The 19,880-nt window shown below is 35.7% G+C and overlaps 1 protein-coding gene across 1 annotated transcript in view; it reads right to left on the bottom strand.

Moving 5' to 3' along the window:
- The window catches only part of LOC150093575 (uncharacterized), a gene marked incomplete at its 3' end in the record, with an annotated part of 193,752 nt that overhangs the window by 63,424 nt on the left and 110,448 nt on the right, over positions 1-19,880 (bottom strand). Inside the window, exon 5 of the mRNA XM_090413224.1 lies at positions 8,278-8,455. Within this exon, the coding sequence (XP_090269350.1) occupies positions 8,278-8,455 (178 nt within the window). The remainder of the gene's footprint in view (positions 1-8,277; positions 8,456-19,880) is intronic.

Raw genomic sequence — 19,880 nt, 5'->3', positions numbered from 1 at the left:
TTCTAATTACACTAAATACTCTAATTACTCTATTTTTCACTAAATACAGTATATATCTCACCTCTCATCTTCCTTTCCCCTCTTTCACCTTGAAGTGTCGAGGGATACAGTATATATATATATATTGACTGTGTCCATCTTCTGTTTTTAGTGCTACAATAAAATTTTTCTTTGCTTTCCTTACATCTGTGCAATATGGTGGTTGTAAGGGTAAAAGTGTTTCACCATATACCATAATTTTCATATTCTGGTTCTAAATTACCAATACATATCGGATACACACATTGGGGTGCTTAAGGGTCAAAGCCATATAATTGAGAGGAGACCTCCACATAGCCTTCAAAGACCAGGGCTTCTGACCTAATGTCCAATCCTCACCTTCTCATGGTGCACCTTGTTAGGAATCTACTTGGATACGGAACAGACAAGGATGGGCTGACAATTTGGGATTTAGCTGAACAAATTGTATTCTTATTGGCTTAAACAAAAATGTCAAATGATCATACAACATGACAGAATTTCATGCCAGCTGGGGCATCGCCCGGATAAACAAGGCCCCTGTTGTTTACGCCAGAGAACCAGGGCAAACAAAAAAAAGTCAGCTAATGGAACAAATCCTAAAACTTACCCCAACTCAACATTACTAGCGTTCAAGATCAGTACTATCAACATAAGAAACCTGAATGGCAAAGAAATGGAGCTAGCTGAGGAATTGGATAAGTACCAGATCGACATAATAGGAGTGACTGAAACAAAAAAGACAAAAACTGGTGAGATCTTTCTGAGCAATAAATACAAAATGTTATATTCAGGCAATGACAATCAAGGAAAAGAAGGAGTAGCCATAGTATTCAACACTAAATACGAGACTAATCTTCTTGAATGGCAGGCAGTCTCAAGTAGAGTGATGTGGGCAAATATAAGAATGGGAAACTGAACAATGAGACTTATTTGTGCCAATGGTCCCCACAGAAGGTTCTACTAAGGTAGAAGTGGAGGAATTTTTTGAGGCTTTAAAGAAGCAAATGACACAATGAAAAAGAAAAAGTTGGTCCTTGTTGGGAATCTAAATAGCAGAGTAGGAAATGATTGTCAGGCATACAAAAATATTTTGGGAAAATTTGGAAAAAAGAGCAAAGCTAATAATGGAAAATACCTGTTGGATTTGCTCAGGACATGGACTGGTTATTACTAACACCATGTTCCAACATAAAAATGTCCACAAATTCAGATGGAGAGAAGAGGCAAGAAATAAGAAAAGTCTCCTTGACTATGTTATTGTTGATAGTGATGTTCCCCCCCCACCCCCGGTGCAAGACACCAGAGTGTACAGAGGATTTGAAATTGGAAGTGATCACCATTTAGTCTTGAGCAGAATAAATTGGAATTTCATATTGAAAAGAAGAACATGTAAGAAAGTTTTAAAGAGAATAAAAGTTGAGCAGCTCTCAGATGTGAACTGTAGACTAAAATACACAAATATTATTCAAGAAAAAATGAAAGAGTTTGAGATCAGGAACCAAACCTTGGAGATTCAGTGGCAAACCTTGAAGACAATACTGATTGATTCGTCCAGAGAGGCATGTGGTGAGGTTGTGTGCAAGGATACAAAAATCAGAACTCCATGGTGGACACAGGAAGTTAAAGAGGCAGTGAAGGAAAAGAAGAAAGCATATCAAAAGTACCTGGCAAATAAGTCTGCTTGTGCTCTTAGAGAATACAGAGACAAATGTAAGAAGGCCAAACACTGTGTAAAACTGGCTAAACAAGTCATGGGAGGCCTTTGGCAAAAATAGAAAATAAATATCAAGAAGGTGGCAAGATATTCTGGAGACTATTGAAGAAGCTTAGAAATTGAGGAAAGAGTGATGTAAAAGGAATTAGAGATGATAAAGGTGACATGAAAACAGATATCCTTGAAGTATAGAGTAATTACTTTGAAAAACTGCTAAATGAAACAAGCAGTGATGACAGCACAGTGTTAAAAAACACTGACCAGGCATGCAGTCAGGAGTACATATCCATACTTGAAATAGAAAAAGCCATCGAAGGCTTGAAATGTGGAAAGGCAGCTGGAGTAGATGATATTCGACCAGAAATGCTCAAGTATGGAGGTATAAAAGTCATGCACTGCATAGTTCAGAAGGCCTGGACAGAGGGACGAATTCCAGATGATTGGAATAGAGCTCTCATAGTACCCATATATAAAAAGGGAAATAAAACTAAATGTGAGAATTACAGAGGCATTTCATTACCGAGTGTTCCTGGTAAGATATATGCAAGAATACTTGAGAAACGGTTGAGAAGGATTGTGGAAGAGAAGCTTGTTGTAGAACAAGCTGGATTCAGGCCAAATAGAGGCTCAGGATCAGATTTTCACTTTGCGACAGACAGTTGAGAAATCATTGGAAATAACAAAGATCTTTATTTAAGTTTCGTAGATCTGGAAAAGGCATATGACAAGTTCCCAAGAGAGAAGCTATTCCAAACGCTACAATTATATGGTGTTAATGGGGCATTATATCAAGCAATACTTAGTCTTTATTTGAGTTGTAAGTTAGGAGTTAGAATTGAAGGAAGTACAGGAAGATGGTTTAATGTTAAATGTGGTGTCAGACAAGGATGTACATTATCCCCTCTCTTATTCATTATCTATATGGATCACATAATGAAGGAAAGTGGTATTAAACCTGATATCAAAATTGGAGGTGTTAATGTCAGCTCTTTGCTTTATGTGGATGATGTTACACTTCTAAATAAATCCGATACAAGTCTGCAAGATTCCCTGACTAAATTCACAACTGCATTGTGAATGGAGAACTTATAGAACAAGTAAAACATTTCAGCTACTCAGGAACAATTTTTAGTGAAGATAGCAAGTTAAATATGGAAATAGACAACATAATCAACAAAGCTGGTATGGTAAGACGTCAACTGAATAAATTTAGTTGGAATGAGAGAGAAATTAACCAAAACACTAAATTAGCTGTATACAAGACAGTGTTTAAAACCAATTTTAACTTATGAATCTGAGAGCTGGGTTAGAAGTAAAACACTTGACCAAAGACCGCATATATGAGTCCTGAGAAAGATTAGGGGCATGAACAGATGGGATCAATGACAATATCATATTAAAAACAAGGATATTAGGAAAGAACTTGATATTGTCAGCATCCAGGAATGTATTAGCAGAACTAATCTCAGGTGGTATGGTCATTTAAGCAGAATGGGAGAGGAAAGATTAGCAAAACGAGTATTTTCTGCCAGGTTGGCAGGAAAAAAATCCAGAAGAAGACCAAGATATAGGTGGATTGATACAATAAAAAGTGCCTTAGAAATACAAGACCTGATAATATTGGAGTCTTGACATTTAACAGACTGATTTGGAGGAAAATTGTAGATAGGAAGTTAGTAATGATGTAAATTTTTCATGTAGTACTATCATATCCTGCATACCCCTTGAGGGTATAGATCAGGAATTTGTCTCTTCCCTTAGTGAATGTGTTAATTGAATCATTTTACTAAGTTTTATCTGGCTTTCACAGATGTTATTTTCATCTAAGAATACAAAAATTCTTGAACCATAAAGTAAAATTGAAAAGAATTATTAATTTCTTTTCCCTTTCCACAGTTAAGAAACTGAAAACAAGTGATAAAATGAGTGAAATTAATCAGCGGCTGTATCAAAGACTGTTTTTGATATCAGCATCCGACAGCAAGGAATGACTGACATAAGTGATTGCTGGACTGTTGATCAAAAAAAAAAAAAAAAAAAGACTCTTGTGAAAAGTATATTCATCTAAATTGTCAAAATAAGAGACATGGATATAGGACAGTTGTTAGGATAGATGCAATCCCTAAATACAAGAAAATATGTAATTTTTTTTTAATATTTGAGATACAATTTTGCTGTCCTCCAAGCTTGCTCCTATATATTACCTTACTTGGTGGGTTAAGACAGAAAACATTATCACAATATGAAGTAACAATATAGGTAAATATTTTATTTTAGTTTTCTTTTCATATACTTTAAATTTCCCATTTTTCTACTAACAGAAAATGAGTACCAATATATATATATATATTTTTTTTTTGCAATAAAAAAAAAAAAAGAAAAAGAAAAAAAAAAAAGCACCGGGAATGTGTGTGTGCATTTCATGCAACAGATTTACACAGCTATATGACATGATTAAAAAAATTTTAATGACTAGAAGCTGAGAGATACCAAAATATAAAAAATATTATTTATTATTTTAGCACACAACTAGTTTCTTCATCAAGGGCATAACATGAAAATAGAAATACAAAAAATATACATTACAAGAGGCCTGTATAAATTAACTTGCAAATGTATTTGCTGATGTTTGAAGGAATTCTAGATGCCATAGTATTATTGGGCACATTCATGCAGGCATGATCTTGTGTATGCCAAACTTGGATAGCTGAAGAATGACAATTATATAGGTTATAGCATAGCTAAGGTTGGTATTAAGATGGACCAGATTGAGAGCAATTTCTGTTGACTTCACAATTCTTCTCTCCAAGTGTAAGCAAATAAAAATTTGCACATGAAGTAACATCATGACTGGCCTACTTGCATATAGAGGCTAATGATTTCACATTATCTACCTTACTATCCCATAATGCAATGCACATATGCTTACGAACTTGTATAATGTATGCGTTATGGGAAGGACCACTGCCCAGATTGGTTTCGAACTTTACTGAAGTCTCATCAGTGGGAGCCAGACCCAGAAGTGATGCCAAGGTTGAAGTAATGCAGAAGTCATATTCTATGTACAAGTAGTTAAAAGGTGTCACAACTTATTACTAAAATACTCTGAATTAGAGAAAGATGTTTGAAAGTTTTTTCGCTTGGTTATACTATAAATTAAAGATGACAAGTATATGACTTCTGCATTACTTCAACCTTGGTATCACTTCTGGGTCTGGCTCCCACTGATGAGACCTCAATAAAGTTTGAAACCAATCTGGGTAGTGGTTCTTCCCATACTGCATACATTATACAAGTCCGTAAGGATATGTGCATTGCATTATGGGAGAGTAAGGAATTTATGCAAAGTCATTAGCCACTATATACAAGTAGCTCAATCATGATGTTACTTCAAGCACAAATTTTTATTTGCTTAAACTTGGATGAAAGGATTAAACCAAGAATATAATTTCTTGGCATCTTTATTTTATTCTTCTCTCTCTCTCCAGTTCATTGTGGCATCTAAAAATGTTTTCTGGTTTGTTCCAGGTCACTGGATGAACGACAGAATCTTCCTCATTAGGGTGAGTAGAATTAAGAACATGATTAGTAGTCTGCTCGCTCAAGTTCTGCCATATACAGCTCAATGGATTTCTCTGTCTGAGCAAAACAGGGTATATTGCTGTTAGACTGAAGAAGATAAACTCCTAGATGCTTTGGGCTGTCATGTTTCAGTTTAGGTGTAGAGTAACGAATGGAGTTTGGAAAGAGGAGTAAAAGCAGTGTGGATTTTAAATTTCTTGAGAATTTTGGTTAACTTTGGTGAAATGAAACTGATATATGGTAGAGAAAAATGGCTATCCTGAACAGACAGTTTGTAAAAGACTTTCTTTAATCAACCTGCTCACCATACTGAAGATAGTACTGATGTAAAAGGCTTTATATCTCTACTGTATATCAGCTCCATCTCACCAAAGTTAGCTAAAATTCTCAAGAAATTTAAAATCCGCACTTTTACTCCTTTTTCAGAACTCTGTTCCTTACTCTGTACACCTAAACTGAAACATGATAGCCTAAAGTATCCAGGAGTTTATCATCTTTGGTATAACAGCAATATACCCTTATTTTGGTCAGTAGAGAAACCCAACAGAAAAACATGTGAGAGACATTACATATGGCAGAACTAGAGCCAGCACACTATCTAATCATATTCTTAATTCTACTCACCCTAACGATGAGGATTCTGTCATTCATCCAGTAACCTGAAACAAATCAGAAAACATTTTTAGATGCTACAATGAACTAGAAAGAGAAGAATTGTGGAATCAACAGAAACTGTCTTCAATCGGCCCATCTTAATACTAACCTTAGCTATAACCTATCTGACTTTCACTCTTCAGGTATCCAAGTTTGATGTATATGAGATCATGCCTGCGTGAACATGCCCAGCAATACTATGGCATCCAGAATGGCTTTAAGTATCAGCACACATTGCTTTATAAGTTAATTTACAGCTGCCTGTTGTAATGTATTTTTTTTTTTTTTTTTGTATTTCTCTTTTCATGTTATGCCCTCTATTAAGTTTTCTAAGAAGACAAAACTAGTTGTGCACTCAAATAATAAATAGCATTTTTTTCTATTTTGATATCTCTTGGATTCTGGTCATTAATTTTTTTTTTCATGCACACACGCACACACACACACACACACACACACACACACACAATGCTTGGAAAGAAGTCAACAGATACCCCCATGGGCAAGATGCACTATGCCCATGTAACAAGTCACATGTTAGTAGCTGGCATAAATTGGAAGAAAGTGATGGTCCCATGTAAGTGCAACTGCATCCAGGTGAAATGGCTGCAAGACAGAGTTTGAGAGAGAGAGAGACGTCATACGATGCCATGATGCAGGACTATCTGATCAGCAAATTGTTGGCGAACTGGGTTATCCCAGGTCAGCAACCAGTGATACCATACTGAGATAGTAGTGCAGAGTCAACTGCACGTATCCACAGTGGATGACCCACCACACTCACTGAATGTGATCGTAGGGTGCTATGAAGGATAATATGTAATAGGAGCGATGTTAGCTCGCTCCACCTTTGCTACGAGTTGCCCGGTGTCGTACTACCTTACTCCAGTCCTGAAGATATTTTCAGGCGCAAACTTTGTTTGTTCACACTTGGATAAAGGATTAAACTAAATTTATTATAGTCTAACCAAGTGAAAAATAAACTTTCAACATCTTTCTCTAAATCCAGAGTAATTTAATAAAAAGGTGACACACCGTTTGGCAACTCCTATAAGTAAAGATGATCTGCCATTGCTTCTACCTGATATCTCCACCTCTGGGCCTGGCTCCCGCTGAAGAGACCTCAATAAAGGTCGAAACTAGTCTGGGTAATGGCCCTTCCCTTAATGCATAACATTATACATATCTGCAAGGAGATGTGTTTTGCATTATGGGAGATACTGAGATAGGAGTGATGTTAGCTTGCTCCACCTTTGCTATGAGTTGCCCGGTGTTGTACTACCTTACCCAGTCCTGAAGATATTTTCAGGAGCAAACTTTGTTTGCTCACACTTGAATAAAGGATTAAACTAAATTTATTATATGATAATATGTAAAAACTGCCATTTGTAAGCTGACACGCTGAATGTGAAGTTTCAGGCATCAACTGGAATATGAATGTACACAAAAACATTCAGAACCAAACCTCACTACATGGGTTTCCATGGCAGGACCACAATATGCAAGCCCTATACATGTAGCATCGCCTTCAGTGGTGCAAAGAGTGTGTACAGTGGGATGTGGAAACTTGGAAAGTTGTGTTATGAAGCAATGAATTACACTACACTATACCCTCTATCTAGTAGAGATAAAGGGTGAATGTCTTTTACTAGAGTGCTTAATTCTAACTATCAAATTTGGAGGTGGAGGTGTGATAAGTGTGATAGTTCATGTGGTGCCATGAATACTGAATTCCGAGAGTTATCTGAACATTCTGGACAAGGCAATGCTTCCTCCTTTGTGGTGTTTCTGTGGAACTGACCATTGTCTCTTTTAGCGAGATGGCTGCTGCTGGAATTGCATGGTTTTTGGACATAAACATCGCCAAAATGTGCCCGCTTGACTAGTCCCCCACTTCTTCAACCCTCTTGAATATCTGTGGGATGAACTTGAGTGTTGGGTGAGGTCAAAGTAAGTCTGCCCCACAAACAGTCCAGGACCTTAGTATGTGCCTAAAGGAAGTGTGGACCAAAATTCACAATGATCGCTATCATCTGCTTGTGGAAAGTATGTCCCATAAAATTTCTGCAATCATTACAGCGAAAGAAGGTTGTACATCTTATTAAGGTGGGTATCATAGTTGTTTGTTCTTCATACTATGGTATCCATTGACTTTTTTCCAAGCAGTGTATTTCTTTCTCTCTCTCTCTCTCTCTCTCTTAATAATGCTTAGATATGTTAATAGTAAATAATTATACATGCATTTAAATTTAAAAAATCCTATTAATACACAAATCTCACAAAAACAAAATCTGTAAAAACAGCACCTGAAGCAGTTGTTGTCGTTTCATTATCTGCATCAGGTAAAAGACTATTTACATCTAAGTGATCAAGTTGGGAAGACAATTCCTTTTTTAATATAGCTAACCGTTGTTGGAATGCAATTTTTTCTCTTGCTAATCTCTCCATTTCATGTTCATATTCTAACTCCTTTCTTCGAAGGTTCTGTAAATTATACAACTTGAAATCAGAAAAACTGAACTACTCATTTAATATTTTAGAAAAAGAAAAATGAACTACATTGCTAAAATGCTTTAATAATAGCAGTTATTTTATTATAGCATCTATATAATGAATAAATATATTAATATATATATATATATAATACAATTTTCTGCATAAAGCTCTTATATTTTTATTATTTATAAGACTTATTTTCATGGAAATAGACAGCAGAATAAGCAAAGCTGGTATGGTTGCGAACCACTGAAATAAATTTATATGAGAGAAATTAGCCAAGAATATTAAACTAGTAGTATATATACAAGAGATGGCATAAATGGCAGAATTATATTAAAATTGAAGAATGAAGATATTATGAAGGATATGACATTGTTAGCATTGAAAAATGTGTGAGCAGAACTACCCAAAGTGGTATGGTCACTTATGCAGCCTGGACATATTTGACACTGGCCACTTGTCTCTGGAAGTGATGATGTGTTGTATTAGGGACATCCGGATGGAGTCAGTCCAGTAGCTGACAGTAGTAAAGTATGTGATTGACAGGAGGAAAGATATATCTGCTGATTTTTGCATGAAACAAGTGTTTGATGCAAAGATGGCAAGAAAAAGACCCAGATGAAGATTTTGTCTTCATCTGGGTCTTTTTCTAGGTAGACCTAGGTAGAATGATGTAGCCAGAAGTGTCCTAGAAGATAGAAATACAAGATCTAACAGTATTGGATTACTGACAGACTAATTTGGATAAAAATTATAAATAACATGAATTTAATTATGTAGTGCTGTCATAGTATACTTAACACATCCCTTTGGCAGAGGGGGGTACATATCAGGAAATTGATGATGATGATTTTTACTTTTAAAAAAGCAAATATGCATTTCCAAGTTCTCTTTTGAAATATTAAAAGTCTTATTTAACTAGATTAACATTAAACAAGAATTAAGAATACTAACTTACAACCCTATTAAATAGTACAAATGACTAAGACCATTTTAGGCTTCCATTTTAGAAATTATGGACTTTACAACCGTGTTATAAATAACTCTTTTAATATCCTGACGTTTCGTTCTTCATATTAAGATCATCATCTGGAGCATATACAGGACAAGCTAAGTTACATTACATACAGTAAGCTAGAGAAACAATGACTTGAATACAAGTTATTCTACTGGCAGGACCTGTAGTGAAAAAAAAAAAAAAAAATTATTTATGAACTACATCAAGCTAAATTCTATTTATGATAACATGAATAAACATTCTTTCTTACAGATAGTTTTCTTTCAGTAACAATGATGTCCTATTTTTAGCATTACAATTGTTATTTTTTTATTTAGGATCCTGGATTTTCTACAGTCCTGTTTATAGTTGCTCTTAGAGAGGAAGGTTCCGTGGGTCGAATATATGCCTTTCATATGTATAGGATTTTTAGACCATCATTATTGTTCAGATTGGGGTGGTTGGTAATAATCTCACAAGCTTCCTTAAATTTGCATTCACACCATGTTTTGGTGTGATGTAGACAACTAGTGCTTTTCCAGTCAATTCTATGTAAGGTGTTCAGGGCATGATCAGAAAGGCCAGCTTCACCATACTTATTATATTTAATGTGTCGTTTATGTTCTTTTTGTTTGATAGGAATTGTGCATCCTGTTTCTCCTTGTCTTAGTATCTCCCATAATGCAAAGCACATCTCCTTCCGGAGACATGTATAATGCTATGCATTAAGGGAAGGACCAGTACCCAGACCGGTTTCGACCTCTATTGAGGGCTCGTCAGTGGAAGGTAGACCCAAAGGTGGTGGAAGCAATGGAGAAATCATATTTACCTATACGAGTTGCCAAAAGGTGTCTCACCTTATTATACTTCAGGTGCAAACTTTGTTTGCTTACACTTGGATAAAGGATTAAACTAAATTTATTATAGTCTAACCAAGTGGAAAACACTTCCAACATCTTTCTCTAAATCCAGAGTAATCTAATAATAAGGTGAGACACCTTTTGGCAACTCGTATAGGTAAATATGACTTCTCCATTGCTTACACCTTGGTATCACCACCTCTGGATGCCTCCCACTGACGAGACATCAATAAAGGTCGAAACCAGTCTGGATAGTGGCCCTGCATAGCATTGTACATGTCCACAAGGAGATGTGCTTTGCATTATGGGAGATACTAAGACAAGGAGTGATGAGAGCTTGATCCACCTTTACCACGAGTTGCCTCAGTCCTGAAGATACTTCAGGTGCAAAATTTGTTACTTACACTTGAATAAAGGATTAAACCAAATTTATTACAGTAGTAAAGTATGTGATCGACAGTCTGTTGAAGGTGGGACAATAAATGCATAATGGGGATTCCAGATGGAATCTGTGTAGGTAGTATCTTAATTTTTCATGTACTGTTGATAATGTGGTTAAACCTGGAGAGATGGCATGTTTTTTCAACTGGAGTCTGCTTCTGATACTTGGCAAGAATTCTTTTGTTCCTGATTGTTTTTTTGAAGTTTTCCATTCTTCTTCCCACAAGTTTAGGCTTCTTTCTTCTGCAAGTGTTTTTTATAGCAGACTCCAAGTACTTTTTAGTAACTTATTTATAGTCACTCGTTTATAGCCGCTTCTTAGGCCAGCTGATCCGCTCTCTCTCATCCTGCTACACCAATATGCACATTCACCAAACATAACTTGATTTCCCATCCCTCTAGAGTGAGATTCCAAACCAGATTTCTTGTCTGTTCTATTAACACTATATGGTTGTTTTGGTTTTTTATACCATCTATAGTACTTCTACTGTCATTGTAAATTGTTGCTGTCTTTGATGAGAGGTACTGAGTTCTAATTCTGGAGATATGTAAGTGAATGAACTACAGCAAGTTGTTCTGCTTGGTTGTTGGAACAGAGGGAATGCAGTCTAGAACAGGGTTCTTGTATAATGGGCTGTCTGTAATATGCAATAAAAGAACAACCAACATTCCCTTCAGTTTTGCTTCTGTCAGTGTATATGGAAATAGTCACATTCAGAGCTTTCCTTCTCATTAACACTTTGACTGCCACGATACTAATTTTTTTTCTGTCTTCATAGACCACTCCACTGAATCATCATATATGGAAATAGTCACCTTCAGAGCTTTCCTTCTCATTAACACTTTGACTGCCACGATACTAATTTTTTTTCTGTCTTCATAGACCACTCCACTGAATCATCATATTATGTTATTCTAGTGATTATTTCACTTAAACCAAGTGAAATAATCACTAGAATGGTCACTAGATTAACATTGGGGTCCACTTGCAGAGTGGACCCCCATGTTAATCTTTAAGAGAAAAACGTTACCGAGAGATGAAATTCCTCGTGGCATTATTATTCACGTTCAAGATAAAGGCTGGATGGATGAAACAGGACTAAAATTATGGATACAAAAGATGGGCAAAACATCCAGGTGCATTGTTTAAAAAGCCTGCGATGTTAGTGTGGGATCAATTCAGAGCGCATAAAACAGAATCAACCAAGAAGCTTCTAAAAGAAATGAATATAGAATTAGTTGTCATTCCTGGAGGCCTTACAAGTCAATTACAACCCTTGGATGGATCTATTAATAAACCAAAATTAATAAATTAATTTTGGTTTATTAACAAATTAATTAATAAAAATGGATCTATTAATAAATCAAAAATTTTATGTGGGAAGAGTGGAACAAATGGATGGCAAAGCCAAATCACGATGTTACAGCAACAGGACGTGTGAAACGGCCAACAATTTCAGAAGTATGTACCTGGGTGAAAAATTCATGGGAAGCTGTGAAAGAAGAGATGATTATAAAGTCATTTAAGAAATGCAGGATGAGTAATGCAATGGATGGTACAGATGACGCAGTTTTTGAAGGGAGTGACAACAATAGTTCAGACGAAAGTAATACGAACGGTGACATTAATGAGACCAGTGATAGTACCGAGAGTGAAGATGAACTGAATATTGTTAATACAAATGATTGTAACAATAAATAAAAATTAAGTAAGAATTTGTAAATATCTTTATATAATAAAATATTTTTTTCTAAAAATCGTCTCATAAATTTGGGGTGTGTCTTATCGTCCAAAAAATATGGTAAATATAGTCTCGCTTTTGGTAAGGTGGGGTCTGGTGGACCCCAGCATACTTTACACCTCTGCACACTAAACTTGCTTGCTCGCAACAGCCTGTCATCTATGATGTCGAGTAGCGAGTTGCAGGAGGGGAAGCTATACTGAGGCATGACTCACTGCCACATGTTGTTAAAAAGTTATAGACAATTTAAAATCTATGGGGTCTGTGACACCCCACCTTACTAACGCCAGGTTAAGACTTCTTTTCACTACTGAAGCAAAAGTCATAGCTTTTGCCAATGATGATGATTCGGGAACATGACCTACAGTTAGAAGTAACAACCAATGAAGAACTCTTTAAAATTGCAGAGTGGGCAAGCGAGAAGAACGTTACCTTCAATAGCACCAAGCCTAAATTGCTCCACATCTCACATAAAAAATCAAAACAACTTGTAACGGTCTTCCTAAATGAGGAAGTTCTTGAGGTAGCCAGTGAACTAAAATACCTAGGAGTAGCAATAGATGAAAAATTTCCATCAATAAGCACATCTCATATGTTGCCGAAAAAAGCTTACAAATAGTAAACCTTCTAATTATGTCGGAAAGGATAAAGTTGGGAAAAATTAGGCTAACGAGCACTGAAAACAATAGATACCGGAGCTATACTACTATTGATATCTTATGCTGCACCTGCCTGGAAACATGCACTAAAATAAAAAAAAACCAACAAAAGCTAAACAGAGTTTAATGCCATATAGCAATATGAATCATTAAGGGATACAGGACAATCTCTTTTGAGGCAGCTTGTGTTATTGGTGGTCTAATGCTGATCTGCCTGAAAATGCAAGAATTCTCTCTTATGATGTTAGGGCCTCCCTTGATGAGTCTGTTGACTCTCTGGAGTTGCCCATAATAATAATATATGAAGTCACTTCTGGAAGATATAACGGAAATGCCAACATTGATCCAAATTGCTACGAACGCCTGCTTCACTGCAGTAGGTGGTCTTACCCAGCAAAGAAAACACATATTAACACTTGGATTGCCAAGTGCAACAAGTGTGCCCTCATGCATACACTTTATGCTAGCGTGATGTGATACGTATCTATTTCACAGGTTAACTTGTCATTATTCCTTAGTGAAACAGCTGTGTCTCACAGCAGCTATTTTTAATGCATGGGCTGTTATTAAGCATAGCCTGGTGCACTAGAAACCGAGGTTAGCATATCAAAATACTTGAAATTTTTCATATCAAAATAAGAAAATATATGTATATATTTTTACTATTTTTTCGCAAGTGTTTCAATAAAACAAAAGAGTCAAATAGAAGTATTTATTTCAAAAAGGCAAGAAACAAAAGCTATTTTGATTTCAGCTTGAAGACAATAAATGAAACGTTATTTTTATTATTTTTAGTCAATAAATGAAAAAAAAAAAAAGCTAATTGCTAAAGGGTGCAATCATGAGCTTTGCAAAAACATGTCACACAGTAATATTTTTTGCACTGGTAACATTTCCATTGACAAGTCTATGCTTTCTTAACTGCTATATTTCTGTCACTTTCTGTTGATATGATATTTTGTTATAGCAAACAACACATCTTCGCCTGTTGGATGTACCTGTATCTGCCAACATATGTTTATTCATCTTCTGGGATTGACGTTCTTCATTATTTTTAGACAGACCTAACAAAGATTCGGTAACTTGCTCTCTAAAAGCATTTATTGATATGTTTCTACCAGTCACACCTTTATAGAGAAAATACAACTGACGATCCTAGAGACATGTCGATGGTAATAATTTTTCTGTATCATTTGATACCCTTTCTCAAACTTGTTGAGTAAGATTTGATCTGTTCAGATAAATCTATGAAAGTCTTAGATTTGTTATAATCTATGATGGCATCAGGCTTATTTACTTCAGAATGTTGACCGGAGCTGACTGTCATCATATGACCAACATGCTTTGTAGAAAGAGTCAGGATATCACGTTTGTCCTGCCACTTCATGACCACAATTCCTGTATTGCTCTCCATAGAGATACATTCACCTTTTCTTAGTTTTGTTTTTTAATTATTTCTCTTGGGATGTTTTTCCTGTTTTTCCTCAAGGTACTGACGAGGTGTGTTTTTCTTTCAAGTAACTTATGAGGGGGGGATCTACACTCATGTAATAATTGGCTATGTAAATTGTTCTGCCACAATCCAGCAGTGTCGCATAATTTCATAACAACAGTAGTTGGGACATTTTCATTGGCATTTGTCAAATTTTTCTCTTTCCCGCAATAAATTCTGAAGTCATAGGTATAGCCACCTTCAATGCATAACTTGAATAGTTTGAGTCCGAATTTATGTAGTTTATTTTTATGCATTGTAGGAATGTTATCCTGCCTCGAAATGGGACCAATGTCTCGTCTATACAGACTCATTCTCTGGGTGTGAAATGTTTGAAATTAGCTCTCAAAGATTCAATTAGTGGTGTAAGCTTATACAGTCTATTGGAAACATCTGCATTTTCATTATTCTAAAAATGCCAGTTTGATAGCAGCAGCTCGAAACGATTTCATGACATGACATTAATTTTATTTGAGTACATTATTTTTTTCGGCCAATAGTCAGACAGGTGGCCAAACAGAAAAGACCCATCCGAATCTGCAATCCAATGAATGTCTTCATTTCCTGTATGTTGGTATGTTTCCGTTTGTTGATTCTTGCACTGGGCAAACAACTTGCGTTTATTTTCTGAGAAGCATAATGATTAGTTTTGTTGATCATGAGTTCCAACAAATGATCATCTAAGAATAATCTATAAAAATCGATGGATGACTTTTCAAACATATTTTCAAAAAGTTCAAGTATTCCTGCATATATACCTTCAAATGGAAATTCCTTCAAATACCTTCTCGTTACTTTGCCCCACGCCAGAGAAAGTGATTCATCTTCATTTTCTTTTTCTGAGGAATCATTTAGGTAGAAATTACTGACAACATTCTCAATAGCTTCTGTGATGTGGTCATCTGTAAAATAGTTTTCGGTAGGCACGTTTGTGGATGAGGAACAAGATGGAAAAACAGGAGGAACGTCTGGCAGTGTTTTTTTCATTTTCAAGAGTGGTCTTTCACTATCTGAAGATGATGAGCTGCATGCTTCACTTGGATCGTACTTTGCATCATTAGATGAGCCCTTGAAAGGATGGTCTTCTTCAGACCTCAATTTGTCCAAAAGTTTTTGCAATCTTTGCTGCTGTCTCTCATAGTCACCCATATTAGTAAAATAATAACGTTCTCAAAACATTTTAAATCATTCAATATTTTACATCAGAATTACCTAATGAAAAAAAAAAACCTGTTTTTGGTTTCACTATATGGCTTAGCTAGTGACAAAACAAATAAAACAAAGTTACAACTCGGTAAACAAATATACAAAGAAATCCAAACTTGACGATAGGTTATATGTGAAACGTGCATGCCTCACATGGCCACGTGGTGTTTTATTGTTGGCACAGTCTTACTTTGCTCAGCAGGCCACACGAAACAAACATGTCACCCTGAATAAACGTCTCAACAAAAACAAAAAAATTGTTTTCACAGGCTAACGAGCTCAATATAGCTTCCCCTCCTGCAACTCGCTACTCGACATCATAGATGACAGGCTGTTGCAAGCAAGTTTAGTGTGCAGAGGTCCACCAGACCCCACCTTACCAAAAGCGAGACTATATTTACCATATTTTTCGGACGATAAGACACACCCCAAATTTATGAGACGATTTTTAGAAAAAAATATTTTATTATATAAAGATATTTACAAATTCTTACTTAATTTTTATTTATTGTTACAATCATTTGTATTAATAATATTCAGTTCATCTTCACTCTCGGTACTATCACTGGTCTCGTTAATGTCACCGTTCGTATTACTTTCGTCTGAACTATTGTTGTCACTCCCTTCAAAAACTGCGTCATCTTCTGTACCATCCATTGCATTACTCATCCTGCATTTCTTAAATGACTTTATAATCATCTCTTCTTTCACAGCTTCCCATGAATTTTTCACCCAGGTACATACTTCTGAAATTGTTGGCCGTTTCACACGTCCTGTTGCTGTAACATCGTGATTTGGCTTTGCCATCCATTTGTTCCACTCTTCCCACATAAAATTTTTGAATGGTTTATTAATAGATCCATCCAAGGGTTGTAATTGGCTTGTAAGGCCTCCAGGAATGACAACTAATTCTATATTCATTTCTTTTAGAAGCTTCTTGGTTGATTCTGTTTTATGCGCTCTGAATTGATCCCACACTAACATCGCAGGCTTTTTAAACAATGCACCTGGATGTTTTGCCTATCTTTTGTATCCATAATTTCATTCCTGTTTCATCCATCCAGCCTTTATCTTGAACGTGAATAATAATGCCACGAGGAATTTCATCTCTCGGTAACGTTTTTCTCTTGAGGATTAACATGGGGGTAGTTTTGTTCCGTCCATGCAACAAGCTAAAACTACAATGTAGTGAGTTTTTTCGTGACCTGTTGTTTTGATCACTATTGATTTGGTGCCTTTTGAATCTACTGTCCAATTTGAAGGAACATCAAAAGTTAGAGGTACTTCATCCATGCTCTCCAATGTGATTCTATGGAATTCTATAATTTTAGCTTCATAGTCAGCCGGCATTTTTTGGGCTAGAGTGGTTTTAGTACGCATGCATAACCCGTGTCTTTTCATAAATCTAAAGCACCAAGACAGTGATCCGATAAAATCTAAAATTCCATTAGCAGTTGCCCATTGTTTCGCTTCCAAAATTATCATTTTCGTAGAAACAGATATTCCCATGTTTCGATGATTTGTTACCCAATTTTTTATTTGTACTTCTAATTCTGGCCATTTTTCTAGGTGCAAATTGGAATGTTTTCTTGTGTTTACATAGCAGTTTTAATTGTTCCTCTTGTTTTCTCCACTCACGAACCATTTTTTCTGTTGGTGGTGGACCAAAATGTCTTTCTGCTGCTCTGTTTCTATATTGTTTCGCATAATTTCTCACATTTAATTTATAACTCACTTTATATGAAAGTCTTTTTTGTTTTACACTCATTTTTTCTAATTTTAAGATAAAAATTTTAATGACTTATAAAAAATAATTCAAATGAACCATACAAAAGCACATATGTTTACACACTAATGACTATTGATGCTCTAAATCGGTGATTCACCCACATGCAGCGAGTACCTGGGTACCTACCTTCAGTGGCGTACTTACTAATTTTATTAGCATATTGCGTATTTTAATGTTACCTTCGGACCATAAGATGGACCCCAATTTTAAGCCGATTTTTCCATGTAAAAAGGTGCATCTTATGGTCTGAAAAATACAGTACTTCCCATGTATATTTTACTAAAACATCATCTTTACTGCTGTGTCTTCTATATTTTTACATACCAACTATAAGCTAATATGTTTTCGTAAATATTTACAGGGTATTTTGAGAATAATATCTTTTTTTACCAGATGAGTTACGAGCAGGAAGAACAGAGGTTATGTCAACTTATAGATGACGCTTTGACAGACAAGGAGCTATTTAGCAGAGATTATGATGATAGTGAAATTGATTTGGAATCAGTAAATAACCATGAGTCTGATATAGAACAAGACTGCGAGGAAGAATCCACTAATATTAATTAAAAAGATATGGATTTCTATAATACACTATATTATTTGGGTGGATCTGTGAGACCCCACCTTACCACTTTTGTTACATTTTCCCACCTCACCAGCACCGCGTTAATAGCGAGTTGTACTGGATGTTCCAGAAACCTAGTCCACAGCAGAAACCTTGCAGACAGCTTTGTTTGACTTCTTTCATTATGGCTGTGGTTTTTAATGTCATAATTGCTCTTCTGTCTGTCAAATAATTTTTTGTAAGGTAGAGCAAGTTTTTTGGACATTTTAAATCTCTTAGTTGATTATGGCGCTGCCACACATCATTGAAGGCTCCTTGTACATTGAGTGAGTCAGTAGTATGTCTTTTTTTTTTGCTGTAGACCGTCTTCTGTGAACTCTTTAACCTCCATAATTGAGGTCTAAATGCATATTGATTGCTCTGAATAGGTTTCTTGCGTAGACAAAGTGCATTATTCGGTTTATCAGAAGTTTTTCTAGTACCTTACCAGCAACATTTATGAGACTGATTGGCCTGTATTCGCTAATTCGTGATTTGATTATGAGTATAAGTTTAGAGTGTTTACATACTAAAGGAAATAGCCCTCTTTTTAGATATTCGTTGTAAGCTGTTATGAATTATGAATTCGGTTATTCTGTCCTCTCCAGGAGTTTTTCTTGGATCCATTGACCTTAATACTGACTCAATTTCATTAGTTGTAAATAAGTAGTCATTGGGAGGGTCTATGTCTGTAAATTTTGTGGATTCCTTCATTTGTTGATTTGTCGTCATCAGGAATAAACTTATTCAAAATTAAGTGGATATTAAATACCACATTATTTCTTAGCTGAATAAGAAACTCAAAGATAGGAAATCTAATCTAAGAGTTTCATGCCGAATATAGAAAACTATATACAGTTCGGCAAGACCAAGCGTAAGCCAACACCTGGTAGTGCAATGCTGGGCAACTCGTAGTAAAGGTGGAGTAAGCTCCAATCACTGTCTTTAGTATTTACCCATAATGTAAAACACAGCTCCTAGGAGATGTATTATTGTTCTACATTATGAGAGAAGGTCACTACCCAAACCAGTTTCGACCTTTTTTGAGGTCTCGTCAGTGAGTAGGTAGGCCTAGATGTAATACTAAAGTTTCAGTAGTCAGAGCTTATTTCTTTACTGTACGATTCGCCAAAAGGTGCATAAATACAATTACTGAAATAAGAGCTAACGGGCTTCACTTTGGCAAAGTAAAATATTCAAAATTAAATGGATATTGAATACCACATTATTTCTTAGCCAAATAAGAAACTCAAAGATAGGAAATCTAATCTAAAAGGAATATAGACAACTATATAAAGTTCAGCAAGACCAAGTGTAAGCCAACACCTGGTAGTGCAATGCTGGGCAATTCGTAGTAAAGGTGGAGTAAGAGTATCAATATCTGCTTAATTCTGAATATTTTACTTTGCCGAAGTGAAGCCTGTTGGCTCTTATTTCAGTAATAAGGAATAAACTTGTTTATCATAATAGCTGCAGGTTTCTGCTAAGTTTTTAGTGTAGGAGCTGTCTGTTTTCTTAAGAGTTGATAATATAGGTATTGCTTCATTCTTGCTTGCTAATTTATACATGCAATTCAAAGGATTCTATATGGCTGAAACAGCACAGAATTTTTTTCCCATG

The sequence above is a fragment of the Typopeltis vanoorti genome, chromosome 23 (assembly GCF_054136105.1).
Source record: "Typopeltis vanoorti isolate ZY-2024b chromosome 23, IOZ_Tvanoo_1.0, whole genome shotgun sequence".
Taxonomy (NCBI): Eukaryota; Metazoa; Arthropoda; class Arachnida; order Uropygi; family Thelyphonidae; genus Typopeltis; species Typopeltis vanoorti.
Note: the sequence above shows the minus strand (reverse complement) of the source record. Positions and strands in the feature narration are given on the sequence as shown.